The sequence below is a fragment of the Mus caroli genome, chromosome 9 (genome assembly GCF_900094665.2).
Source record: "Mus caroli chromosome 9, CAROLI_EIJ_v1.1, whole genome shotgun sequence".
In the NCBI taxonomy this organism is placed as follows: Eukaryota; Metazoa; Chordata; class Mammalia; order Rodentia; family Muridae; genus Mus; species Mus caroli.
In genome coordinates this window covers 41,689,710-41,717,568 of record NC_034578.1, presented here as the reverse complement: position 1 = coordinate 41,717,568, position 27,859 = coordinate 41,689,710, and the positions used below count along the sequence as shown (strand labels likewise).

Genomic DNA, 27,859 nt, shown 5'->3' with positions numbered 1-27,859 from the left:
TGATACAAAGGGACTCTGAGGGTTTCTCAAGGTGTTAGAAATTCCCTTGGAACTAAAGATACGGTTTTCTTAACAGACAAGTCATCAGTTGCTGGCTCAGAAGATGCTGAGCCTCTTGCTCCTCCCATCAAACCAATTAAGCCTGTCACCAGAAACAAGGCACCTCAGGAGCCCCCGGTGAAGAAAGGGCGGCGATCAAGGCGGTGCGGACAATGTCCTGGCTGCCAGGTGCCTGAGGACTGTGGCATTTGCACTAATTGCCTGGACAAGCCCAAGTTTGGTGGCCGCAATATAAAGAAGCAATGCTGCAAGTGAGTGAGTCTTCCTCTGAGGCAGTGACCTCATGGTTTGTCACACGGGGTGACAACCTGGTGTGCTTGCACTGACCTGCTGGGTCTCTAAGTTAGATGCGGAGTTCACGTTTGTAACGAGATAAGGTCCGAGCTGAGTAAGTATTCTGTAGCCATGCCGTCTAGTGTAGGAGAGTCTCAGTAATGGAAACGTGCTTCCTGTGGTTAGTTCATGTGGCACCTAGTGGCCACACGTGGCCGTTGAGTACTTGACAAGTGCTCAGTGTGACTGAAGAACTACATGTTTTAAAATAAGTTTTAATTTTTTAACTTTAAATAGCTGCATGGACTAGTGACTATTATATTAGTGTAGGTTTGAATAGTCTCTTCTTAAAGAAAGACCCTCAGTCAAGTATACATTTGACTTTCTGACTTTTTTTTTTTTTTTTTTGCTTTTTGAGACAGGGTTTCTCTTTGTAGTCCTGGCTGGCCTGGAACTCAGAAATCCGCCTGCCTCTGCCTCCCAAGTGCTAGGATTAAAGGCGTGCGCCACCACGCCCGGCTCCGACTTTCTGACTCTTTCAAAATATTTCCATTCATACGGGTTATTTTGTGGGTGGGGGTGGTCAGTGCTAGGGCTTGAACCCACACACATGCTAGTCCAGGGCTCTGCCATTGAGATACTCTCAGCCTGGCATAGGGAGGTTTTAAAGATATAAACTACTTTTTCAGTCAATTTTGGGGTACACTTTCTGCCATTTGGGATGATTTGTTTAAAATGTATTAGAATTATGTGAACAGTACTTCTGGCGACCAGGCTTCCTGAAAAGTGCCTGGCACTTTGATATTTACGAATGAGTGACATTAAAGTGATTAACATAAACTGTAGTTGAGAAATGCTCCATCATTCTCGCAGGGAATATGGTCTCTAGAAGACAGGAGGCAGTCCTAAGATGGGTGTGGGGGCTCATGCCTGTGACCCCAGCATAGGGAGCTTGAGGCAGGAAAACTGCTATGAGTTCAAGATTAACTTAGATTATACACTGAGACTATCTCAAAAAGACAAAATTCTGTGTTTTGGTTTCTGGATTTAAGCAGGAATTTCGGTTTGGGTATGTTAATGGCAAGTAGTAATTTAATTTGCATAATGTAAAAAAGGTGCCTAAGAGCAGGGCGTGGTGGCGCAAGCCTTTAATCCCAGCACTCGGGAGGCAGAGGCAGGCGGATTTCTGAGTTTGAGGCCAACCTGGTCTACAAAGTGAGATCCAGGACAGCCAGGGCTATACAGAGAAAAACCCTGTCTCGAAAAACCAAAAAATCAAAAAAGGTGCCTAAGCTACATTTTGAGGTGACAGTGTATTGAGTGTGAGCAAGGCATGTAGTTCACAGCGGACTTCCTGCCTTATACATGTGAGACCCGATGTTCACTCCCCAGTTCCAAAAATAGAACCTTTGTTTGGGGCCTGGAATTTATTCATTTGTGGAGTGATGAGGATGGATTTAGTACAGTTTGAATCAAATTAAGTTTAAATTTTGTAAAATTTAAACTATAGGGTAAAACATCATGAGATACACCTGTAATTTTCTAGTAGCAAAGGACTCAGTGAGTTTTAGTTACTGATGCGTGGACATGAATATTATATCTCATAAGAGAGCAGTAATTATTTGACAGTAAAAAATACTGATCATCATGTCTGGTGTCTACTCTGATGCCAGCACTTGAGAGGCAGAGGCAGGGGGATCAAGAGTTCAGGATCACTGCTACTGTATAGTGTAACCTGGGCTGTATGGGACACTGTCTCAAAGCAGGAAGGACAGAAGGCAGGCAGGAAGAGGGAGGGGTAATCTGTGTGGGGTACAAGTCCATATTAAATTACAAGAAATTTGAGTACCATTTCAAAGATTATATGACATTTGGTCCTTTTAGATCCTAAAGGTTGGTAAAGTTTTCAACCCAAGAATTTTAAAGGTTCAAACTAAACTGAACCCTAAGAAGTCCTTGTCCTGTCAAATGACCCTGGGTGGTGACCCACTGTTTTCTGCAGACACACAAGCAAGCATTTCTTTCATTTCTTCTCGTTTATATTCAGTTTGTCTTATGTTTTATCCTTTGTTACCCTAGGATGAGGAAATGTCAGAATCTGCAGTGGATGCCTTCCAAAGCCTCCCTTCAGAAGCAGACTAAAGGTAGTGGTGTGCGAGCTCCTTCCCGTGATGTCCCGTACCTTAATGTCATGCAGCCGTGTGCATTCAGTGTAAAGAGAATACTAGGTTTTTTTTGTTTGTGTTTTTCTTTTAAAGTACTGCTCTCTCCCGGGGAGTTGGTGGTTGTTGAAGCTGGATGATAGGTACATGGGGGTTCATTTGACTCTTTATTTTGGGGTATGTTTGAAATTTTCCATAATTAAGACACTTGTTTAAAATTCATGTAAAAATTATAGCTCTGCTCATTTGCTAGAACAATAAAATTTCCCTGTATTACCTGATCAACATGGCCTCAGCTTTGTGGAGACTGAGTACCTGCTTTGGCTGCAGGAGACTGGGACGAGACTCTTACAGAGCTCTTGTGCTTTTTCCTCCCATGGAAACTTTCCTCACTTATGCATTGATGATCATGTTTTGTTCTCCTAGCTGTGAAAAAGAAAGAGAAAAAGTCTAAGACCACTGAAAAGAAAGAGAGCAAAGAGAGCACTGTTGCGAAGAGCCCCTTGGAGCCTGTTCAGAAAGCTGCCCCGCCACCTCGGGAGGAGCCTGTCCCAAAGAAGAGCAGCAGCGAGCCTCCACCCCGAAAGCCTGTGGAAGAAAAGAGTGAAGAAGGGGGTGCCCCCGCGCCTGCCCCTGCGCCTGAACCCAAACAGGTCAGCGCGCCAGCATCCCGGAAGTCCAGCAAGCAGGTCTCCCAGCCAGCAGCAGTCGTCCCCCCTCAGCCTCCTAGCACAGCACCGCAGAAAAAAGAAGCTCCCAAGGCCATTCCAAGTGAGCCCAAGAAAAAGCAACCTCCACCCCCAGAACCAGGTGAGTGCCGGACAGTGGCAGAACAGAAAGCCGGATTGGTTGTGTCACCTTGAAGTCTAGAAGACAGTCTGTGTGGCCCTCTCACAGGCCAGTCAGTCTGAAAGTACTCATTCCCAGCATCTGACCAAAATCTCTTTTGAATCCTTTAGGGCCAGAGCAAAGCAAGCAGAAAAAAGTGGCCCCCCGCCCAAGTATCCCTGTAAAACAAAAACCAAAGGACAAGGTGAGCGGGCAGCTGGCTGCGCCTTTTTAGGGATGCATTTGTTCTGGTCTGTGCCGGGAACCTTGGCCCGAATGAAACTGTCCCCCTGCTTCTCTGGAGATGGCAGTGGGGTCTCCCAAAATCCAGGTGTAAGCTTTTGCCCCTCTTGGTTGGTTGGTGGTTTGTTTTCTGGTCTCTTAGCTTTGTTGACTTGCCTTCATTGTGGCCTGGTATGCTGTAGTCTAGCCGCAGCTTACTCTGACAGCATCTGGCATGGTTTCTGCCCTCTGTATACATGTTATCTATGTATATATGTTAATAACATTTGTCTACAAAAGCAGCCCGTACCTGTGCACACTGTTTCTGTTCTGGATGGAGACAGAATTTTAGACTTTTCTGAAGATTACATTTCCTCTATTTTGAGACAGGGTCGCACTCTGTACATCAAGCTGGCCTTGAACTTCCAGCATCCTCCTATTTCCCCATCCAGTGTGACCCATCACACTTAGCTCCCTCTCCTTCTATAGGATTCTTACTCTGAAAAATGTTTCCATGTCTAAAAATAGGCATTTGTATTCTCCCCTCTTGCAATATGAGGGCAAGTCATTGTTTTCTACATTCATCTTCTATCTCAGGAGAAGCCACCTCCAGTAAGTAAACAAGAGAATGCAGGCACTTTGAACATCCTCAACCCACTCTCGAATGGCATCAGTTCTAAGCAGAAAATCCCAGCAGATGGAGTCCACAGGATCAGAGTGGACTTTAAGGTAAAAGTCTTTAGTGATCATGCCTTTATTGAACATTATGACCTTTAAAGAAAAGGTGAGCGTTCAAAGGGAAACAGCGCCCACTAGAGGAATGAATAAGAACTCCAGCTAACAGGCAGGTTCAGGTACCTGAAAGCCTAGTTAGCCTGAGGCCCGTTTGTGAACTGGTGGGAAAGCACAGGCATCCTGAGCAGCATCCAGGAAGAGAATTATTTCAAACTCATGTTACCCGAATCAGCAAAGCACAGTGCATTCAGACTCGGTGTATCTTTGCAACTGTTTACATAGCGTCCCACCAGTAGTGGGCTTTCAACAGATAGTTTGCGTCTAAGTTTATAGTGCTTTAAAGCAGCGCTTGCTCATGTTTGGACTAGTGGCTGTGAATGCTCCTGGCATTCTGTGGACTCTGTGTTTCTGCTGTTTGTCCTGGTTTTGACACTTCGAAGCTTTCATAAGTGATCTTTGTCTCTTTCCCCACAGGAAGACTGTGAAGCAGAAAATGTGTGGGAGATGGGAGGCTTAGGGATCCTGACCTCTGTCCCCATAACACCCAGGGTAGTGTGCTTTCTCTGTGCCAGCAGTGGGCATGTAGAGGTAAGGCGCCTGCTTCTCTGTCCCCTCTGTGGTGATGCCACTGTGCTGTGCTCTTCTTGTTGGCAGTTAGCAGCTAGCTCTGTCTTCTGCTAAGCCGGCTACTTAGTGGTTTTTTTTTTTAAAGATTTCTTTATATTATGTATGTGAGTACACTGTCACTCTCTTCAGACGCACCAGAAGAGGGCATCGGATCTCATTGCGGATGGTTGTGAGCCACCTTGTGGTTGCTGGGAGTTGAACTCAGGACCTCTGGAAGAGCAGTCAGTGCTCTTAACTACTGAGCCATCTCTCCAGCCCCTGAGTATTTTTTTTAGATTTTAGAAATTTTAAGATGGAATCTAGTAGTAAATATTTTCATCTCTTTAATTTAGTCTTTATTATAGAGTTCTTACTTTGCTCTTAGAACAAAAAGGGTTGCTGTTGGTTTTTATATTGAATACCTATGAGTATAAAAAGCTCTTAGCAATTATTAAGAAGTAGAAAAATTAGCCAGGCATGGTGGCGCACGCCTTTAATCCCAGCACTTGGGAGGCAGAGGCAGGCAGATTTCTAAGTTCGAGGCCAGCCCGGTCTACAGAGTGAGTTCCAGGACAGCCAGAGCTACACAGAGAAACCTTGTCTCAAAAAACCAAAAAAAAAAAAAAAGTAGAAAAATACACAGCAGAAAATGTGCAAAAGAGAGATAGATTATTTAAAAATGACAAATAAGTCCATATGGTGGGATGGTCATTAGCCCCCAGTGACCAAGCACTGACAGTTAAAGAGGGATGCAGGTGCAGGTGTGCTGGCATTATTACCCTTAATCCAGCACTCAGATACAGAGACAGGTGGATATCTGTGAGTTCATGGCTAGCCTGGTCAACAAAGTGAGCTCTAAGACAATCAGAGCTGCAGAGAGAGACCATGAAACAACAACAACAAAAAATTGTACAGAAAGATTTCCCAATAGAAGAAATATAGTTAGTGGTCTTATCTTTTGGGTGAGTTGTTTGGAAATGGTGTTTATTTTATTTTTTTTAAGAATTACTATATATTATATATATAATTAATATATATGTGTGTGTATGTGTATGTATAAATGTATATGTATATGTATGTATGTATGTATGTATGTATGTATGTAACTGTAGCTATCTTCACACACACCAGAAGAGGGCATCATTACAAATGGTTATAAGTCACCTTGTGGTTGCTAGGAATTGAACTCAGGACCTCTGGAAGAGCAGTCAGTGCTCTTAACTGCTGAGCCATCTCTCCGGTCCAAATGGTGTTTACTTGTAGAATGGCGCATTCTTTAACCCTATTGCATGCTAGGTACTTATTTTTAAAGTAATTAGATAAATTGCCAGGTATGTATATATAATAAAATTATTATTTTGTGTGTGGATGATTTGGCTGCATGTCGTATGTGCACCATGTGCATGCCTACTGCCTTCAGGAGTCAGAAGAGGGATTGGATCCCCTGCTACTGGAGTTACAGACACTTGGGAGCCTATATTTGGGACCTGGGAATCAAACTTGGCTCCTGTGCAAGAGCAGTCTGTGTCCTTAGCCACTCAGCCATCTCTCTAGCTCCAGTATTTAAAACTCAAGAGTTTAAATTAGTGTAGAGCCCTGGCTAAAGACGTAGGGCTTGCATATAATGGCAAATGTGATAGTATAGTTTGATGTTAATAGACCCATAACATCACTGGTTAGAAATATCAGATTGCAAAATATCCATAAAGCATGATTATATTTGATTGGATGAATATTTTAAAGTATGTAGTCTCTGCATGCTGGCTTATATCCTTAGGAGTCTGAGGCAAAAAGATTGTTATTTGAGGTCAGCCTAAGGTACACAATGAGTCCCTGCATAGCTCAGTGGTAAAGCATTTGCCTCCCATGTGCAAGGTCTTGCCTTCAATCCCTAGCACAGACAACCACTGAGTTGCTCCCTGTATTCACTGTTTAAGAAGATAGTTTCTTAGAGCCTGTGTGAACCTAAGTGCTTTAAGTGCTAAGGCTGCTTCAGACATAACAGAGACTGAGACTATTCAGTCTGCAAATGCCTGGTGACTACTCCAAGTCTACCTTCATAATCAAGTGCTTTGCCTCCCAGCATGCCCCACCCACAAGGAAATGCTTTTTTTATACCTCAGTCTTCAGTTTCTATGAGTAAGCAGATTTGGAGGAGGAGGGCTGTGCATAGCAATCTCAGAATTCCTTATTTAAGAAAGTATTGGGAGCTGGTTGTTACAATGCACGCCTTTAGTACCAGCACTGGGGAGGCAAAGGCAGGCAGATGTCTGTGAGTTTGGGGCCAGCCTCATCTACAAAGTGGCATTCAGGACAGCCAGGGCTGCACAGACAAACCCTGCTTGCAAAACCATAAAATAAAAAGAAAATGGAGTGAAAGAGCCAACACATGACACAGCTTTCACCACCACATTCGGGAGGCAGAGGGTCCTTGGGAACTCCAGCCTAGCCAGAGCCACGTAGGAAGACCCTGACTAAAGGAAAGAGAGAATTGGGGCCGAGAGCAGCTCAGTGTGAAGAGACTGGCTGTGCTTCCGAGGACCCAGGTTCAGGTCCCACCCCACATCCGGTGGTTCACTGCAACTCCAGCTCAAGGGATCCAGTTCCAAGCCTGGCCTTTGCTGCTGTCCCACACACATTGAGGATAATACACATAAATAAAATTAGAAATAAGTCTTTAAAAAGAATCAGAGTGCCCAGCACAGTGTGCACTATACTACTACTAATTGTGACCACTGTTTGAGGAATTTTCCATTAAGTCTTTTTTATGGTAACATATTTTAGGCCAAGCTTATAGGAAAACATAAAAAACCTAGTACTCTTTGCCTAGATTCTCCAAATGTGAATAGAGGTCCTTTGTCTGTTTCTGCCTCTATGTATGTATTTTTCCAAAATACAACATGATTCCCAGTCTTTCAACTAAGATCAAGTGTAAAATAAGAAATGAAATGTATATACATATGTTATATGTTCTGTTTTCTCAAGACTGAGCAAGTTGCAAACAGAAGCCATTCTGCCTCTATGATAGGACACACTTGTGTAACCTCTGTATCGTCATCAAGATTAGGAAGCCAACACTGATACACGCTTGTACTTACTTGTAGGCCTCTTTAAGTCTGACCACTTGTCTTTGTAATAAAAACAGGGCGTTTCTTTGTTTGATCAGAAGAAAATTGAGGGTTGTTACATTTTTAAAACATTACTTTTATTATGTTTAATCACGTGTAGGTGTCTCTGTCTGGGAGTGTGTGTACATGAGCGCAGCATCCTCGGGGCCACAGGCCTAGGATTCTCAGGAATTGGAGCCACCCTGGGGTGCTAGCCATTAAACTTGGAGGTCCGTGGGAAGAGCAGTACTGGTGGTTGTATTTTTAAAAATCCTCTGCCAATATAAGATGTACTTTTAAATTAGAGCTGGGAAGTGTAGCTCATTCTCGCAATGTTTGAAGGAATTAAAACACACATGTTAACGCACCCTGTCTCCTCCCACCCACCTCCTCTTTGCACAGTTTTGTCTACACCTCTCTTGGGGTCTCTCTGCATTTACCACATTCTGTTTCCTCTTTTGAGGCAGAGAGCCTTCTGTGTGGCCCAGGCCAGTCTCTCACCTCAAACTCTCACCTCACTCCTTAGCCTCCCAAGTGCTGGAATCAGACGTGTGTTACACCATGCCCTGTTAAATCTTAGATTTTTTTGGTCATTTTTGATTCTGCTATTCCTATTTTGGTTGTCTGAACTCTGAGTTGCTCTTAAATAACTGCATAATTCTTTATGTCGAATTAAGTGTAGGTCAAGTATCTCTTATTTAAATACTTGAGACCAGAAATGTTTTAGGTATTTCCTTTTTGTTCTTTCTTTTCAAGTTTTAGGATATTTGCCTATACCTATACTTAAATAAATATTTGAGAGAGGCATAAAAATAAAATTTACTTTACTTCATGTATTGTTATACATATCTCAAAAGTAATCTTAGGCAATAGTTTTTTTGAGACAGGAACTCACTTTGTAGACCAGGCTGGCCTCAGATTCACAGAGTGCCACCTGCCTCTCTCTACTGCTGGGACCAAAGGTGTGCACCACCCTAGCCAGGCTATACTTCTGATAGTGTCAGCTATGAGACAGAATATGTGTCCATTGGATGAGGAGGTCATTGTACAGTTTTCTTCATGTGTGTCCTGTAAGATGCAAGACTCACGTTTGCTGCCCTGGGCTATCACAGGGGATGTCTAGGGCCCACAGGATGTATAGATGGTAGTTATTATTTCTCTGTGCACCCTTCCTACATGCTTTGTTCTCCTCCTGCTACAGTTTGTGTATTGCCAAGTGTGTTGTGAACCCTTCCACAAGTTTTGCTTAGAGGAGAATGAGCGCCCTCTGGAGGACCAGCTGGAAAACTGGTGTTGTCGCCGCTGCAAGTTTTGCCATGTGTGTGGAAGACAGCATCAGGCTACAAAGGTAGACCAAGTCCTGGCAGCAAGGGGTTTCCTTGTTCCCTCCCCCTCCCAGCCCCTTGTACTGGGAATTTGTGTCAATATATACTGTCTACTGACAGTTTTTCTGACTGAAGATAATTTTTTGATTTTTTTTCTTTTTTAATTTTTGGAAAGAAAATCCAAAATTAAGTAAAATCTGTGTGATAAATTCCCTTATTACTGAGTGGCTTTGGGGTGTGAACCTCTGTGTTTCCTGGCATGTCTTGGCGGGGAGGGTGGTGTAACCTGTGCTCTGGCTGTTGTCTCCCTACAGCAGTTGCTGGAGTGTAACAAGTGCCGAAACAGCTATCACCCCGAGTGCCTGGGACCAAACTACCCCACCAAACCCACGAAGAAAAAGAAAGTGTGGGTGGGTACACACACCGTGCTCCTTCCACAAGCATCGTGGTGGCTGGGTGAGGCTGGTGGCTTGTAGCAGGATACCCCTCCTTTAGTCTGCCAGCATGACGGCTGCTTCACAGTGATCTCAGTAAAGAAATCAGATCAGGAACAACTGCATCCCCAGGCTTTGAAATAACAGAAGACGCTAGCTCAAGAGATCCCTACTGAGTGCCTTTCATTCATTTCCAGATCTGCACCAAGTGTGTCCGCTGCAAGAGCTGTGGCTCCACCACTCCAGGCAAAGGGTGGGACGCACAGTGGTCTCACGATTTCTCACTGTGCCATGACTGTGCCAAACTCTTTGCTAAAGGTACCTAGTACTGAGTGACTGGTCCTGCTTAGTATTTGTGGGGACTTTGTGGAAGGACGTGGGACCCTCCTCACTGTGTCTCAGACGGGCTAGACACATGTTCTACTCCTGCCTTTTTATTTCTTGTTTGTTTTGTAGGTTTTTGTTTTGTTTTGTTTTAAGATGGGGTCTCTATGTGGCCCTGGTTATCCTTGAACTCGCTCTGTAGACCAGATTGACCTTTAAGTCACTGACATTCGCATGCGTCAGCCTCCCAAGTACAGAGGTGGAAAGTGCAGCCACCTCCTAGTGCTTCTTGCTTTTTTATTTACATAGACGGCAACTTGGACCATTTTTCTAATTAATATAGGGAGAATTATGGGGATGTTGTTACTGCTACTTAGAAACTACTCCAATAAAACAGTAGACCCAAAATGTGGTAAATACACACTTGATTTCAGAAATGAGTTCAGGTGGTATGTAAACATTTTATCTCAGTAATTACACCAGGAATCTGACCTTAACACAGGTCCGTAATCTGAGCAGGCAGGGTGCAGAGGCAAGAGTAGAAGGCCAGCCCTGGGAACTTAGTAATCCTGTCTCAGAATAGACAATGAAGGGGGAAAAGCCGGGGATGTAGCTCAGTTGAGTTCTTCGCTGTCGATTGCAAGGCCCAGGCCTCAGTCCTCAGCACTGCAGAAAATAACTGCTAAAACTGCAACTGCGCATCCAGCCCACAACTTTAATGACTTACAGTGCAGGTGACATGTTCCTGTCAGTCTCTTCTCCCACTCATCCTTCCCCCCTTCCTCCTTCCCACCGTTCTGTCATCACTTGGGTCGCTGTCCCGCTGTGCAGTCCACACTTCCTCTTCCTCCTCAGTGCAGAGACTGCAGGTGTGTGCCGCCACACTCCACATGCAGTGAGCAGCACTGCTTAAGGATGTTGATGAAATAGTGAACACTCTGGGGATGCACGGGCCGGTCAGACCTGCAGAGGCTGGCCTTAGAAAGCACTGGTCTGAGTTCTAATATGAAAGCTGTAAGAACAGGAATGGATGACAGTGAGGACGTCTGCTCGGAGGTGAGGCTGGGGAGAAGGTTTATTGTAGATACATATGAGGGAGAACAGCCAGAGGAAGAGTCCAGACTGGGCCATGGGGTGGGGGGCAGGGAGCGAGAGAGGGGAAAGGGCAGAGGCCAAGGGTGGAGGACTGAGAACTCAGTGGCTGGAACACAGGAGTGAGAAGCTGGGGAGGGCAGTGAAAGCAGCCCCTGTGGTAGAGAGGTTTGGGGTATGGGTGGGCAGGTGAGGATGATGCAGAGGAGCCACAGGTACTGAGTGGACCTTGCCCTGTGTTTCTTTGGGACCTGACACGGAAAAAAATTACAATTTACTGTTTCTTACCTCTGTATTGTTACCTCTTTAAAAGCCCAAACATTGTGTTTAAAAGATATGATATTTCTTTTGATTCCCACCACACACCTTGTAGTGCTGAGGCTGCGGTTAAATTCTTAATCCTCCTGCCTCTGCCTTACAGACTTGAGTTAGAGTTGTAGTCTGCTGCCCCCAGCCTCCATTGTGGCCCTCACAGATGTGTCTCAAGAGCCTTAGTGTCCGAAGCTGTCCTGTGAGCTCTGCAGCTCCCAGTTCTCTCAGTACCCCAGTGGGTGAGCGCCCTCTGGCTCTCTCCTCGTGCTCGCTACAGACTCCAGGAGACTGAGCTTTGATTAGGTTGGCACACATAAGCCAGAGGCGATGAGGACTTCGATGTGGGCCACAGCAGGCTGCAACCTTGGCTTTCAGGGAACTTCTGCCCTCTCTGTGACAAGTGCTACGATGACGATGACTACGAGAGCAAGATGATGCAGTGCGGGAAGTGTGACCGCTGGGTCCACTCCAAGTGCGAGAGTCTCTCAGGTACAGAAGGTTGGAGTCTTTTGTTGTTCTTAGTTTCTTTCTAGTGCTACAAGTCCAGCCACTGAGGGACCTAACACTGTGGGGCGTCACTGGGTTCTTTGTGGTTTAGTTTTCGGTCTCCAGAGTGAGCAGCTGCACCGTTTCTTTTCTTACTGCTGCGACCTGGTGTCGGGCTTTATTTGGCTCACAGTTCAGAGTACAGGCCATCATGGTAGGAGCGTTGTGATCTTGGCCTGTGGTGTAAGCTGGCTTCCTTCTTTAACTTTTTCATTCAGTTCAGGACCCTAGCCCATAGGGCCATATGCCACCCACAATGAGGGTGGGTTCCCCCTCCTCATTTCAGCCTCTCTGGAAACCTCCTCACAGACACAGCCAGGTGTATCTTCTGCGTGAGCCCAAATCCTATGAAGTTGATAGTGAAGAAGAACTGTTACAGCAGCAATGTATCATGTGTGCTCATTTCTCTTAAACAGTTCCCTTTCTGGGCACCAAACCCTGATGGGTCTCCAGACCTGTTGCTTACTATGTACTCATGAGTTTATGTTAATAATGTCCCCTTTCGGGGTCACAATGTGGGTATCCTGTAAGACGTGGTTCTCAACCTGTGGGTCACAACCTCTTTGGGGGTTGAAACAGTAACAAAATTCAGGTATGAAGTAGGGAGGAAAATAATTTTGTGGTTGAGGCGGTCACCACATGATTAGGAAACGTATTAAAGGATGGCAGCATAAGGAAGTTGAGAACCACTGCTGTCATACACCAGCTTAGCTCACATGCTGGCAGGTAGCTCTGTGAGTCAGCGGGATGCCCGCTCTTCTCCCTCTCCCGCCCGTCAAAGGCCCTCATCATTCTGGGTTTTGTTTTTCTAGATGAGATGTATGAGATTCTGTCCAACTTGCCAGAAAGTGTGGCCTACACTTGTGTGAACTGCACTGAGCGGCACCCCGCAGAGTGGAGACTGGCCCTGGAGAAGGAGCTGCAGGCGTCCCTCAAGCAGGTTCTCACGGCCCTGTTGAATTCTCGGACTACCAGTCACTTGCTGCGCTACCGTCAGGTGGGCAGAGGGTCTGTCTGTCTGTGCAGGGTGCTCGGTGGCTTCACCTCGGGATGAAATGAGGTGTTTCTGTTGGTTGCTCATCTTTGCTTCACTCCTCATTTACTTCGTATAGTTTCTTCTCTTCGTCAGAGCGTTAGGACATTCTTTAGAGCTAAGAGTAGGACCTTGGGGTTGGAGGGGATTGCTCAGTGGTTAAGAACATTTCCTGCTTTTACAGAGGACCCAGGTTTGATTCTCAGCTCACAGCAGTCTGTAACTTCAGTTCCAGAGGATCTATACCCTACACATTCCTGGGCACCAAGCCAAAAGGTGTTTGTTCTGGGTGTGCCAGAATACGCTTGTCATTCCAGCACTTGGGCGGCAGAGGCAGGACTCTTGCTGTGAGTTTGAGGTTTACATAGTAATTTCCCATCTCAAAAGGAAAGACAAAAGGGAAGTTTGAGCTTCATGTGCCAATATGGAGGGGGATTCAGTGAAGGGCTTCTTCAAGGGAGCAACCTGATCTTGGTGGCCTTTTAGGAAAAAACCTTACTGTGCCTCTCCAGCAAGGGCTGAGGAGGCTTGAGCCAGAGGGCAGCGAAGACAAGCAGCATGAAAACTTCTGTTGTCTTGTAGAAATTTATAAAGTGGTCATTGGCGACATAAGCAGTCCCGCTGCTTTATCTTTCAGATAAAGTGTGAAGAAGAGCTTTCAGAAGAGCAAGTGTGTCATCCTAGCACAGAGCTCAGTGCTGCTTTATCTTTCAGTATAAAGCTCCAACTTTTTGTTTTTCGAGACAGGGTTTCTCTGTATAGACCTGGCTGTCCTGGAACTCACTTTGTAGAACAGGCTGGCCTCGAACTCAGAAATCCACCTGCCTCTGCCTCCCAAGTGCTGGGATTAAAGGTGTGCGCCACCACCGCCCGGTGGGCTCTGACTTTCTTATCGTGTGTGTGTGTGTGTGTGTGTGTGTGTGTTGATGGCATACCCACTGAGCCATCTCTCTAGCAACTAAATTCCTAGTTTGGGTGTAGGAAAATTTTCGGCTGTCTGTTGAAAGGATTTGACAGAGTTTTGGCCTGTTTTTATTCCACCTTTACAGATGACTGAACACAACTCTCTTATGTTTACCTAGACAAGCTGTTAGAAAATAGGTCCATCTTTAACTCCTGTTTAAGAACTCTCTGGCATTTTCATGTTCTGTGTTGTGCCTAGAGCCATCTTACTAGTTTCAATAGAATGTGCACAGGTGACTCTTTCTTGGTGTGTGATGACAGAACCCCTCTTTCCCGGCAACAGGCTGCCAAGCCTCCAGACTTAAACCCTGAGACTGAGGAAAGCATACCTTCCCGAAGCTCCCCAGAGGGGCCAGACCCTCCCGTTCTTACTGAAGTCAGCAAGCAGGATGAACAGCAGCCGTTAGACCTCGAGGGGGTCAAGAAGAGAATGGACCAGGGCAGCTACGTATCTGTGGTATGTCTGGAGTACATGACCACTTGTCCAGTGTTTTTGTTTCAGCTTCCTTGGCTCTTTAGAAGTACAGCTGGGTATAAGTAAATTTCAGAATGATTCATACTGTATTTAGAGGTGTCATGTAGCTTCAGGGTCCCCAGAAGGGGAGTTATCTCAGTTGTATGTTCCAGAAGGGTGTTGATATGGTGGTATCTAAAATAATTATTTTAGTTGGCTTCCGTCTGAGTTACTTAAACTATTTTTATGTTACGAGGAAGCTCCAAACTACTTAGGGAAAAAGCTAACGTGAAGTTAATATGCCTCCCCTTTAAGCTTAGATCTGAATATTGTGTCTCCCTCTATTCATTTGTAGATAAATACCGTGACGTTTTTTATTTTAAGGATGCATAGGGAGGACTCATTTGCTGTGTCATTCTTACTTACTATTGAGTTGGTTCTTCATTTGAGTACAGATATAAAACCTTTGAGCTAGTATTGGGCACTTGCCATGACAGAGCCAGTCTCTTTGCACTCTTGCCTTATTAGCCTGGCAACTCTTGATTGCCTCGAGTTAATTGTGAACTGAACCCTCAAGGCCTCAGAGAGTAATTAGACTGTGTTAAAATAGGTTGTGGGTTTCCTGTTGGGCTCCTGTGCTGGGTCATGGTGGAGGGAGGAGAGGTGGCTTTGAGAACGTAGTACTATGCTATGAATTATTGATGTTTTATTTTTGTATACAGTTGGAGTTCAGCGATGATATTGTGAAGATCATTCAGGCAGCCATTAACTCAGATGGAGGGCAGCCAGAGATAAAAAAAGCCAACAGCATGGTCAAGTCTTTCTTTATTCGGGTGAATGAGATAAATAGTTCATGTTTTTAATGATCACTGTGTGTAACTGTCCTCTGAATTCCTTCTTTTCTTTGACTTGCTTTACACTGTGTTGAAAGCTTCTTGGCTTTATTTCTTTCCTCTGGTTCTTTGGGAGGAGGTTGGGGAGTTGGTAAGGTTACCAGCATAAGTGGGTCTTTGCCTTGGCCTGAGAATAGACACTGGTGTGTAGTTGTTCTATTTGGTTTCTACGTGAACCTTCTCATTTGCATTCTCTCTTTGTTTTCTTGTAGCAAATGGAGCGAGTTTTTCCGTGGTTCAGTGTCAAGAAGTCTAGATTTTGGGAGCCAAATAAAGTATCAAACAAGTAAGTGAGATCGGTCAGTGAGAAGCGGCCACCTCGCATTTGTAGATTTTAATATTAAAATCAACCAGCTGAAATGCCTGTTTTGTGCTGGTTTGAAAATGACAAATAACATTTGTGTTTGGCGTAGCCTGGGACTTTTTTGTGTTTGTTGTCTTGTTGAAATCCTAGTCTGACATGTGGCATATGAGCAGCATGTGCTAGAACAGTGTCATCGTGGCCATCGCATAATCAGGTTCTGGGTTACTTACTGCGGCCTCTGCCTCCTCCTGCTTTTGATTCTCGATTCGTACCCTTGAATTTTTATTCCAGTAACCTATTTTGATTTTTTTATTTGTAGAGTTAGTCATTGTTTCTGGGTGTTTAATTAAAAGTTATGCGTGTAGTCTTTCCCTGACTGGAGGAAGTACCGGGGAGTGAACCCAGACCCCATGGATTCTGCCACTGAGATCCATCCCCAGCTATAAATAAGAGTCTCATGTTAAGATTGTTGCTTAACTCACTCGAGCTAGTACTCACCTGTATTCCCTGCAGGTGGAAGACTAAAGCAGGATGAGGAATTCAGGGCCAGCCTGGGCTACATTGTGAGAGCTGTCCCAGACAGGATTGAAGTTTTTAAGATGTTAAGTAGAGTTAGGCAGTTTTCAGATTCTCTGACTAGTTCTTCCATTCTGTGAGTGGCATGGACGTGGGCGGGTTCTCCACCTGCTGCTGGCAGGAGCGACTGTTGCATGGCTTGGGCTCATAGGCACTCAGTAAGTACTTACTGACTCGATTGTTTCCAGCAGTGGGATGTTACCAAACGCAGTGCTTCCGCCTTCACTTGACCATAATTATGCTCAGTGGCAGGAGCGAGAGGAGAGCAGCCACACTGAGCAGCCTCCTCTAATGAAGAAAATCATTCCAGCTCCCAAACCCAAAGGACCCGGAGAGCCAGACTCGCCCACGCCGCTCCACCCGCCTACACCCCCGATCTTGAGTAAGTCAGTACATATCTAGATGCAAATGGCTGGCTTAGTGGATCTAAATTTAATATACTTGATCAGAAAATTTCAGATAACATAACACCTTTTTTAAGTGTCTATTTTATACACTACTCAAGCTAAATTCCCCCCTAGAAAACCATAGTCGTGCCAATTTTAACTACATATCTTTGGGATCCTAAGGTACTGATAGGAGTCGAGAAGACAGTCCAGAGCTGAATCCACCCCCAGGCATCGATGACAACCGACAGTGTGCACTGTGTCTGATGTACGGCGATGACAGTGCTAATGTAAGTACTTTGGGACGTGCAGTCCTGGTTAATAAGGATGTCACATGACCATGTTCTTGGCGTGCCAGTACTTGATGATTTTGATGAGTTTACTTCTAGTTTGTGGCACCTAGAGTCATTTTTGGTTTTGTTTTCATTTCAAGACAGGGTCTTACCATGTTGCCCAGGCTGGCTAAGAACTTTTGATCCTCCTGCCTCAGCCCCCTTAGTAGCTGGGAATATAGACAACTGGCACTGTGTTTGGCTTTAGAGATTTTCTTTTTTTTTTTTTGGTTTTTTCGAGACAGGGTTTCTCTGTGTAGCCCTAGCTGTCCTGGCACTCACTTTGTAGACCAGGCTGGCCTCGAACTCAGAAATCCGCCTGCCTCTGCCTCCCGAGTGCTGGGACTAAAGGCGTGCGCCACCACGCCCGGCCGAGATTTTCTTTTTAATTGTAGTTTTTTTTAAAATGTGGGTGAATGTTTTTCCCTGTGTGTATGTATGTGTACTAATGTGGAGGTTGGAAGAGGGCATGGGATCCTCTGGACCTGGAGTCACGGATGCTCATGAGCCACCACGTGGGCCCTGGAACCCAGCCCAGGCTCCTTACCAGCATCAAGTGCTCCTAACTACTGAGCCAGGTCTCCAGCCCCGGCTTAGAGAGGTTTGAGTAAATGGTTAGCTGATTCCAAAGGGGATTTGCTGTAAAGGGAGTTACTGATAACTAATCTTCAAAAATACATGAAGTCTTCATCAGACATAAGTTGTGTATACTGCAGCCTGTGTTTACTGTAAGTAGTAGAATAGCTAATAGCCCTGGTTCTGACAGACTGCCTGATGTCGGGCTGTACATTCTTGCCTGATAACGTCAGCAAGAGCTTGACCTCAACAGCCCTCAGTTCTGTCCTTAAAATGAAAATGATTTCTTTCTTTCTTTCTTTCTTTCTTTCTTTCTTTCTTTCTTTCTTTCTTCCTTTCTTCCTTTCTTCCTTTCTTCCTTTCTTCCTTTCTTCCTTTCTCTCTCTCTCTCTCTTTCTCTCTCTCTCTCTCTCTCTTTCTCTTTCTGTTTTTTTGTTTTGTTTTTCTTTTTTTCGAGACAGGGTTTCTCTGTGTAGCCCTGGCTGTCCTGGAACTCACTTTGTAGACCATGCTGGCCTTGAACTCAGAAATCTGCCTGCCTCTGCCTCCCAAGTGCTGGGATTAAAGGCGTGCCCAGCTGATCCCTTTTCTTGAAACACAATTTTTTGTTTGGTTGGTTTTGGTTTTGAGACAGGGTTCCTCTGTGTAGCCCTGGCTGTCCTTGAATCCACAGAGATCTACCTGCCTCTGCCTCCCTACAGGTGTGAGCCACTATATGTGGTTCATAAGTTGATTTTTCTTGGGGGAAAGCTGGGGATTTGAGACAGGGTTTCTCTGTGTATCCTTGGATATCCTGGAGCTCACTCTGAAGACCAGGCTGGCCTCAAACTCAAGAGTTCTGCCTGCCTCTGTCTTTTTAGTGCTGGGATGAAAGGTGTGCACCATCACTACCCAGCTAGAAAATGCTCTTAGCCCCTGGTCCATGTCTCCATTCCCACAAGGAGATAGTTTTTAACCTAGAGTGGTTATAAGGGTTAAATGAAAAAAATATATGTAAAGTTTTTATTTAATGGCTTTACACTGAGAACTTAAAATGCATCTTTTAGGGGTGTGGCAGGTATTAGAGTTTCTGTACACATGAAGCCCTGTGTCAGCCCACACTCATTGTGGGGAAAAGTTTTTAGTACAGTCTGGGAGAATTGAATTTCAAATACAGTTTTAAAGTAGTGCGCACATTTATGTAAACCTACCATATACTGTTCTTTTGTTTTCAGTAGAATTATAAAATATTTCCAGTTTATGGGGGAAAACTGAGAAAGAATATAGAAGAAACAGTGGAAAGTGGATTATGATTTAATCTCTAAAGAATTATAGTTTTTATTTCCTTGCAGTATCGTGTCTGAGGTCCAGCTAACATGAAGTCCTCTGATTTTATGTTCTTTAGGATGCTGGCCGTTTGCTGTACATTGGCCAAAATGAGTGGACACATGTGAACTGTGCTCTGTGGTCAGCAGAGGTGTTTGAGGATGATGACGGGTCACTGAAGAATGTGCATATGGCTGTGATTAGGGGCAAGCAGCTGGTAAGAATCACTGTGCACATTTATGAAGGAAACCCCCTCGTGCTTTTAGTCTCTTTCTGTGCCTGACGCAGCCTCACTGGCCTTTGACAGCACTGTCAGCGCACTCGCTGGTAAGGACTGGTATGTGCTGTGGGTCTGATCTTCGAAGAAGGAAAGAAAGCATCAGTTTAACATTAGCCCCGAGGCCGAGTTACATCAGCACTCTGCAGGTCAGAGGATAAACCCTTCGAGCACACGCGTCAGGGAAGATGGAGAGTGATGGGAGCAGCCGAGAGCAGTCACAGTGGTGTCGAAGGAGAAACATCTTAGAGCTTGAGTTTGACTGACTCTGAGGAGTCAGCAGGAGGAACAGAGTAGCACAAGCAAAGAAGGTGTGGGTGTAGGAAGACCAGATAGGAGAGCACAGACTGCCTAAGTGAGAGCAACAGCCAGGGCCTGCTGAATGGAATCCTTGATTTAGGGGATGTCGTAGTGAGCCGTGAAGCCTAATACTACAGAGCCTGTGAACTGGTTAGCTTTATGTCATCTGAGAGGAGAAATGCCTCCATAAGATAGATGCAGCTGCAGGGCATTTTCTCACTTACTGATGGATGGGGAGGGCCCAGCCCATTGTAGGTGGTACCATCCTGGGGCTGGTGGTCCTGGGCTTTGTAAGAAAGCAAGATGAGGACTGGGCTAGGTGGTGGCACATACCTTTAATCTCAGCACTCAGGAGGTAGAGGCAGGTGGAGGCCAGCCTGGTCTACAGAGTGAATTTCAGGACATCCAAGGCTATATGGCATGGGCATCGGGGTTTGTCCTATTAGAGTTCCTGCCCTTGCTTTTAGTGATGAACTGTTAGAAGGAAATGTGAGTGAAATAACCTTTTCCTCCCCAAGTTGCTTTAGTCACAGCAGTAGTAACCCTAAGACAACTAGTTTCTTACTAGTAAAACGTTAGTAAAACGAGTTGCCTTGGAATCTAACAGCTTTCTTGCAAGGATATGTTTTTTGACATTGTTCTTCAGAGTATCATGTCTAATAAATCAGCTATGTATTGTGGAAAGAAGTCTCAGTCCAAAGTCTAAATCCGGTTGTGATGTTTAAATTGTCTAGTTTCCGAGTTGTGTTTGTATTCTTTCCCTATAGCTCAGCGGGCTAGCAAGAGAGTGAGCACGGGATGCTCAGAAGGGAGACAGGGCAAGTCTAGAGAAAGATGACAGGGGTCTCAAAGTGCCTGCCAGTCTAAACAGGGCTGTTCCTTCCACTCTCACAGAGATGTGAATTCTGCCAGAAGCCAGGAGCCACTGTGGGTTGCTGCCTCACATCTTGCACCAGCAACTACCATTTCATGTGTTCCCGGGCCAAGAACTGTGTCTTTCTGGATGATAAAAAAGTGTATTGTCAGCGGCATCGGGATTTGATCAAAGGCGAGGTGAGAAGCTCAGCTGTTTGGTTGCTTCTGTTGGAGCTATTAATAACAGGCTCTATTATCTGAGAGCAGACTTAAGTTCACAGTAAAATTAGCAAAAGGCAGTGATTTACTGGCCTTGCCTCCACACTAACATAGCCTCTCCCACTAGAGTGGTCTATTTGCGGTATAGATGGTCTACGTGAATATGGACACATATGCGTTTCCCCAGAGTCAGCTTTTATATCAGGGTTCACTCTTGACATTGTACATCCTGTGGGTTCAGACAAATGTCTAATACTGTGTGTTCATCACTGTAGTCCATTTAAGTATTTTCACTTTTTTAAGAATTCTTTGTTCTGCCTGTTTTTTCTGTCTTTCCCCCTAAAAAGCACTGATTTTAAATTTTATTATTATTTTTGCTAGTATCTACAAGTACTTTTACCCTACATCCAAGCAGTTTTCTACTTCCGGGGTTTCTTGTGGTTGGAATCTTGCAGTTAGCAGCCTTTCTGCTTTGCTAGAAGGTCTGAAGATTCCTCCCCTTTTGAAATCTCTAAGAATTTAGGAGGGAAATACTAAAAATAGCAGGATGGTAAATGCGGTTTTGCCTTTTTCAGATGTATGAAGACATCATCTCCTTTAAGAAACGGAGGGTGGTAATGAAGCAGGAGGGTGATTTTCAGATGGGCCCTCTGCTTTGTCTGCAGAGGTTGGTATCTGTAGTCCACTAACATCAGCCTTGGGTTCCTTTAAGGTGGTTCCTGAGAATGGATTTGAAGTCTTTAGAAGAGTGTTTGTAGATTTTGAAGGAATCAGCTTGCGCAGGAAGTTCCTCAATGGCTTGGAACCAGAAAACATCCACATGATGATAGGTAGGACCCAGGCCTTCCTTAATAGGGAGGGTCTATTATCATTTTGCTTTTCCTGGTCCTTGGTTAGAAAATGATTCTCCTCACCATTTCTTCTAACCAGTTCTTTCCTTGGTTAGGCTCAATGACAATCGACTGTTTGGGAATTCTGAATGACCTCTCTGACTGTGAAGATAAACTCTTTCCTATTGGATACCAGTAAGTCCAGTAAAGACAGGGCATGGCAGCCTTAACAGTGTAGTCATTAATGTGGCGGTGGACTTGGTAGCTGCCTTTAACTATTGTAAACTCACTACATAGTTAGGCTCACGCAGGCTGTTTTAACGCTCACAGTCCCTGTGCCTCAGCGTCGTGAGAGCTGGGATTATAAGCTTGCATTACCCTGTCCAGCTGAAAGATTGTAGGTGTAGTATGGCTACATAGTGAGAGACCCTGTCTCAAAGCAAACAGTTTATAACCTGATATGTGAATTAAATTGTTGAAGTACTTGACAAGCTGACAATGTAAGATCCAGTCCCCCTCTAGAGCCTCTCATGGCTGTGTGCAGGCACTTGGGAGCGAAGCAGAGGCAGACGGATCTCTCTAAATTTCAGGCCAGCTAGAACCCCGGGAGATCCCTCGATCTCCCTCTTCAGAATCTCATTTTACAATGCATTCTCCAGTTCTGAATTCCAGCTCTCTTAACGCTTGTTTGTCCGGTAGTTCTTTGTACAAACATGAAGCAGTTATATTTCCCTTGTTGTGTAGGACTTTACTGACAATGAAGTGCCTTGTGTTTGAGCTGGTTTTAGAGTCTCACACTGTAAGGCATTAATCCCTTCACGGAAGGCAGTGACATAGTTACTGTTTTTCTTTTTCGGTGGTTTATTTTACTATAATTTTAATATTTTACTATTTCCGGTATCATCTTAAGAAGTCATACAGCTTTCTGAGAGCATAAGAAACATTGGGGGTGTCACGAAGTTTAAAACCACCACATTTTAACAATCTCTACCAAGAACCTAAGAAATAAAGCTGTGTTCTATGAGTTGAGGAAACCAGAGAACCCATGATGGGGAGAAATTTGGGAAATTAGATAGTTTGTACATATATCATCCATTGTGGTTTTGTTCCCATTTGCCAGGTGTTCTCGGGTGTACTGGAGCACCACAGATGCCCGGAAGCGCTGTGTGTACACATGCAAGATCATGGAGTGCCGTCCTCCTGTTGTAGAGCCGGATATCAACAGCACGGTTGAGCACGATGACAATAGAACCATTGCCCATAGCCCATCATCATTTATAGGTTAGTCCTAATCCCAGTAGGACTTGAACTTAAGTTTATGGCTATGCACTGGGATTGAAAAATGACAAAGTCATTTAATTTGGGACACCTCATTTGTTTCCAGTTAGATGTTTATCTAATAGCACTCTTTGTGTCTGTGTCTGTCTCTGTGTGTGTGTGTGTGTGTGTGTGTGTGTGTGTGTGTGTGTGTGTGTGTGTGTGTGAGAGAGAGAGAGAGAGAGAGAGAGAGAGAGAGAGAGAGAAGCATAGAATGTGACAGTAGACAACTTGTGGGACTTGGTTCTCTTTTTTTTCACCATGGGTTGCGGGGACTGACCTCAGATTTGAGCACTTTAACCCACTACAGCCCGCCAGCCCTGACAGCTAGTGGGCTTTATATTGGTTCATTTGTTAGCTATTTAAACTGAGCTCTTCCAGTTACACATTTTTATTTATCGTAGATGCATCGTGTAAGGACAGTCAAAACACAGCTGCAATTCTCAGTCCTCCGTCACCAGATCGGCCTCATTCACAGACCTCAGGCTCCTGTTATTATCATGTGATCTCGAAGGTCCCTAGGATTCGAACACCCAGCTACTCGCCTACACAGAGGTCCCCTGGCTGCCGCCCATTGCCTTCTGCAGGTAAAGGACTTGTTGACTCACTGACCATTCTCTTGGGCAACCTTAACTCTGTCACTTTTACTAACCAAAACGTTACCTATAAGCAGGTATATCCACATGGTTGAACCTAGTGACTTGGCACATTTTTTCTGTCCTTGATCGATTTTGTTTTTTTCTCCCTTGTTCAGGAAGTCCTACCCCAACCACTCATGAAATCGTCACAGTCGGTGACCCGTTACTGTCCTCTGGTCTTCGGAGCATTGGCTCTAGGCGTCACAGTACTTCTTCCTTGTCACCCCTGCGGTCCAAGCTCCGCATAATGTCTCCAGTGAGAACGGGGAGCGTTTACTCCAGGAGTAGTGTTTCCTCAGTCCCCAGCCTTGGGACTGCTACAGATCCCGAGTCCAGTGCCAAAGCATCGGATCGCGTAGGGCTGTTGAGTTCAAGTGCTAATCTCGGGCACAGCACGCCTCCCTCTTCAAACTCACAGAGGACAGTGGCCATTGGAGGCTCCAAAACCAGTCATCTGGATGGGTCGTCCCCCTCGGAAGTGAAGCGGTGTAGTGCTTCAGACTTGGTACCCAAAGGCTCCTTAGTAAAGGGAGAGAAAAACAGAACTTCAAGTTCCAAGAGCACAGATGGATCTGCACATAACACAGCTTACCCTGGAATTCCTAAACTGACACCACAGGTTCATAACGCAGCTCCTGGAGAACTAAACATTAGCAAAATTGGCAGTTTTGCTGAACCCTCTACAGTGCCCTTTTCTTCTAAGGATACAGTGTCCTACCCACAGCTCCACTTGAGGGGGCAAAGAAGTGACAGAGACCAGCACCTGGATCCTTCCCAGTCAGTAAAGCCCTCTCCAAATGAAGACGGTGAAATCAGAACCTTGAAGCTCCCTGGTGTGGGCCACAGGCCGTCCATTTTACACGAACACGTGGGGTCTGGTTCTAGAGACAGGAGACAGAAAGGGAAAAAGTCTTCTAAAGAGACTTGCAAAGAAAAGCACTCCAGTAAATCCTACTTGGAACCTGGCCAGGTGACAACCGGTGAGGAAGGAAACCTAAAGCCAGAGTTTGCTGATGAGGTGTTGACTCCTGGGTTTCTTGGGCAACGGCCATGTAATAATGTTTCCTCTGAGAAGATTGGGGATAAAGTCCTTCCTCTTTCAGGAGTCCCTAAAGGTCAGTCCACACAAGTGGAAGGATCTCCCAAGGACTTACAGGCACCCCGGAAGTGCTCCGTCAAAGTGACACCTCTGAAGATGGAAAGTGAGAATCAATCCAAAAACACCCAGAAAGAGAGTGGCCCTGGCTCCCCCGCACACATAGAGTCAGCGTGCCCAGCAGAGCCAGTCTCAGCCTCCAGAAGCCCAGGAGCTGGCCCAGGAGTTCAGCCGAGCCCCAACAATACCTTATCCCAAGATCCTCAAAGTAACAACTACCAGAATCTTCCAGAACAGGACAGAAACCTGATGATTCCAGATGGCCCCAAGCCTCAGGAGGATGGCTCTTTTAAAAGGCGGTACCCCCGGCGCAGTGCCCGTGCACGGTCTAACATGTTCTTTGGGCTCACCCCACTGTATGGAGTCAGGTCTTACGGTGAAGAAGACATTCCATTCTACAGCAATTCCACTGGGAAAAAGCGAGGGAAGAGGTCAGCAGAAGGCCAGGTAGACGGGGCCGACGACTTGAGCACTTCCGACGAAGATGACTTATACTATTACAACTTCACTCGGACCGTGATCTCCTCGGGAGGAGAGGAGCGGCTGGCCTCCCATAATTTATTTCGGGAGGAAGAACAGTGTGATCTTCCAAAAATTTCACAGCTGGATGGTGTGGATGATGGGACAGAGAGTGACACCAGTGTCACTGCCACAAGCAGGAAAAGCAACCAGATTCCAAAGAGAAATGGCAAAGAAAATGGAACAGAAAACTTAAAGATTGATCGACCTGAAGATGCTGGCGAGAAAGAGCATGTCATTAAGAGTGCTGTTGGCCACAAAAACGAGCCAAAGCTGGATAACTGCCACTCTGTAAGCAGAGTGAAAGCACAGGGCCAGGATTCCTTGGAAGCTCAGCTCAGCTCCCTGGAATCGAGCCGCAGAGTCCACACAAGCACCCCCTCAGACAAAAACTTACTGGATACTTACAACGCTGAGCTGCTGAAGTCCGACTCTGACAATAACAACAGCGATGACTGTGGGAACATCCTGCCTTCAGATATCATGGACTTTGTACTAAAGAATACTCCATCTATGCAGGCCCTGGGTGAGAGCCCGGAGTCGTCCTCCTCTGAGCTCTTGACTCTTGGTGAAGGACTGGGTCTTGACAGTAATAGGGAAAAGGATATAGGTCTTTTTGAAGTGTTTTCTCAGCAACTGCCAGCGACAGAGCCTGTGGACAGTAGTGTCTCCTCTTCCATCTCAGCAGAGGAGCAGTTTGAGCTGCCTCTTGAGCTGCCGTCTGACCTCTCTGTCCTGACCACCCGCAGTCCCACTGTCCCCAGCCAGAATCCCAGCAGACTGGCCGTAATCTCAGATTCAGGGGAGAAGCGAGTGACCATCACAGAAAAGTCAGTAGCCTCTTCCGAGGGTGACCCAGCCCTGCTGAGTCCAGGAGTAGACCCTGCTCCTGAAGGCCACATGACACCCGATCACTTCATCCAAGGACACATGGATGCAGACCATATCTCCAGCCCTCCCTGTGGCTCCGTGGAACAAGGCCATGGCAACAATCAGGATTTAACTAGAAACAGTGGCACTCCTGGCCTTCAGGTACCTGTTTCCCCCACTGTTCCCATCCAGAACCAGAAGTATGTGCCCAGTTCTACTGATAGCCCTGGCCCATCTCAGATCTCTAACGCAGCTGTCCAGACCACTCCACCCCACCTGAAACCAGCCACTGAGAAACTCATTGTTGTTAATCAGAACATGCAGCCACTTTATGTTCTCCAGACTCTTCCAAATGGAGTGACCCAAAAAATCCAGTTGACCTCTCCTGTTAGTTCTACACCCAGTGTGATGGAGACAAATACCTCGGTATTGGGGCCCATGGGAAGTGGGCTCACCCTGACCACAGGACTAAACCCAAGCTTGCCACCCTCTCCGTCTCTGTTCCCTCCTGCTAGCAAAGGATTGCTCTCTGTGCCTCACCACCAGCACCTACATTCCTTCCCCGCAGCTGCTCAAAGTAGCTTCCCTCCCAACATCAGCAGTCCTCCTTCAGGCCTGCTCATTGGGGTTCAGCCTCCTCCCGATCCCCAACTTCTGGGTTCAGAAGCCAACCAGAGGACAGACCTCACTACTACAGTGGCCACTCCATCCTCTGGACTCAAGAAAAGACCCATATCTCGTCTGCACACTCGAAAGAATAAAAAACTTGCTCCCTCTAGTGCCCCTTCAAATATTGCCCCTTCTGATGTGATTTCTAACATGACGCTGATTAACTTCACACCCTCCCAGCTTTCAAACCACCCCAGTCTGTTAGACTTGGGGTCACTTAACCCTTCATCTCACCGAACTGTCCCCAACATCATAAAAAGATCTAAATCTGGCATCATGTATTTTGAACAGGCACCCCTGTTACCACCACAGAGTGTGGGCGGAACCGCTGCCACAGCAGCGGGCTCATCAACGATAAGCCAGGATACTAGCCACCTGACATCTGGGCCTGTGTCTGCCTTGGCCTCCGGTTCGTCCGTCCTGAATGTGGTATCCATGCAAACTACAGCAAGCCCTACAAGTAGCACATCATCAGTCCCAGGTCATGTCACCTTAGCCAACCAGAGGTTGCTTGGGACCCCGGATATTGGCTCAATAAGCCATCTTCTAATCAAAGCCAGCCACCAGAGCCTGGGCATTCAGGACCAGCCTGTGGCTTTACCACCAAGTTCAGGAATGTTCCCCCAGCTGGGGTCATCACAGACTCCCTCTGCTGCTGCAATGACAGCAGCATCTAGTATATGTGTGCTCCCCTCTTCTCAGACTGCAGGCATGACAGCTGCATCCCCTCCTGGGGAGGCCGAAGAACACTATAAGCTACAGCGAGGAAACCAGCTCCTAGCTGGCAAAACCGGTACCCTGACGTCACAGCGGGACCGGGATCCCGATTCTGCTCTGGGGACCCAGCCGTCCAACTTCACCCAGACAGCAGAAGCTCCTAACGGTGTGAGGCTGGAGCAGAACAAGACTTTACCCTCAGCTAAGCAAGCCAGCTCCGCCTCTCCGGGGAGCTCCCCATCCTCTGGACAGCAGTCAGGAAGTTCCTCAGTGCCAGGTCCCACTAAACCAAAACCAAAAGCCAAACGGATTCAGCTGCCCCTAGACAAGGGGAGCGGCAAGAAGCACAAAGTTTCCCATTTGCGGACCAGTTCTGAAGCACACATTCCACACCGAGACGCCAACCCCAAGCCCCAGCCCTCAGTGACACGGTAAGTGATATGCAGCTTAATTCTGCAGCTGTGGGCTTGTGTGCTCTGGGTGTGACGCAGTGGCTCGTGGTGTTCGAGCGTTCTTGTCACTTAGGCTTTCGGTCATGATTGGTGGCGCTAAGACTAGCTTAGTGCACAGTTTGAAGGGAACTGCAGCACTGATTGCCCTTCGCTGTGATTTCAGACACAGTGCTCATCCTTGGTCCTGCTTCT

At 46.0% G+C, this 27,859-nt stretch overlaps 1 protein-coding gene across 4 annotated transcripts in view; it reads left to right on the top strand.

The window, feature by feature from the left end:
* Kmt2a (lysine methyltransferase 2A) overlaps positions 1 to 27,859 on the top strand; it is a 77,090-nt gene that overhangs the window by 36,045 nt on the left and 13,186 nt on the right. For 2 of the 4 annotated variants that reach the window (XM_029481724.1, XM_021172434.2), the window contains exons 5-27: positions 77 to 311; positions 2,413 to 2,477; positions 2,922 to 3,305; positions 3,455 to 3,528; positions 4,143 to 4,274; positions 4,755 to 4,868; positions 9,195 to 9,341; positions 9,633 to 9,728; positions 9,950 to 10,070; positions 11,856 to 11,978; positions 12,839 to 13,023; positions 14,306 to 14,479; positions 15,199 to 15,309; positions 15,582 to 15,655; positions 16,438 to 16,631; positions 16,819 to 16,925; positions 18,928 to 19,065; positions 20,320 to 20,478; positions 21,212 to 21,329; positions 21,446 to 21,524; positions 22,450 to 22,610; positions 23,051 to 23,233; positions 23,401 to 27,646. In XM_029481724.1, coding sequence (XP_029337584.1) covers positions 77 to 311; positions 2,413 to 2,477; positions 2,922 to 3,305; positions 3,455 to 3,528; positions 4,143 to 4,274; positions 4,755 to 4,868; positions 9,195 to 9,341; positions 9,633 to 9,728; positions 9,950 to 10,070; positions 11,856 to 11,978; positions 12,839 to 13,023; positions 14,306 to 14,479; positions 15,199 to 15,309; positions 15,582 to 15,655; positions 16,438 to 16,631; positions 16,819 to 16,925; positions 18,928 to 19,065; positions 20,320 to 20,478; positions 21,212 to 21,329; positions 21,446 to 21,524; positions 22,450 to 22,610; positions 23,051 to 23,233; positions 23,401 to 27,646 — 7,420 coding nt within the window. The remainder of the gene's footprint in view (positions 1 to 76; positions 312 to 2,412; positions 2,478 to 2,921; positions 3,306 to 3,454; positions 3,529 to 4,142; positions 4,275 to 4,754; positions 4,869 to 9,194; positions 9,342 to 9,632; positions 9,729 to 9,949; positions 10,071 to 11,855; positions 11,979 to 12,838; positions 13,024 to 14,305; positions 14,480 to 15,198; positions 15,310 to 15,581; positions 15,656 to 16,437; positions 16,632 to 16,818; positions 16,926 to 18,927; positions 19,066 to 20,319; positions 20,479 to 21,211; positions 21,330 to 21,445; positions 21,525 to 22,449; positions 22,611 to 23,050; positions 23,234 to 23,400; positions 27,647 to 27,859) is intronic. The other 2 variants (XM_029481723.1, XM_029481722.1) reach the window with 2 other exon arrangements.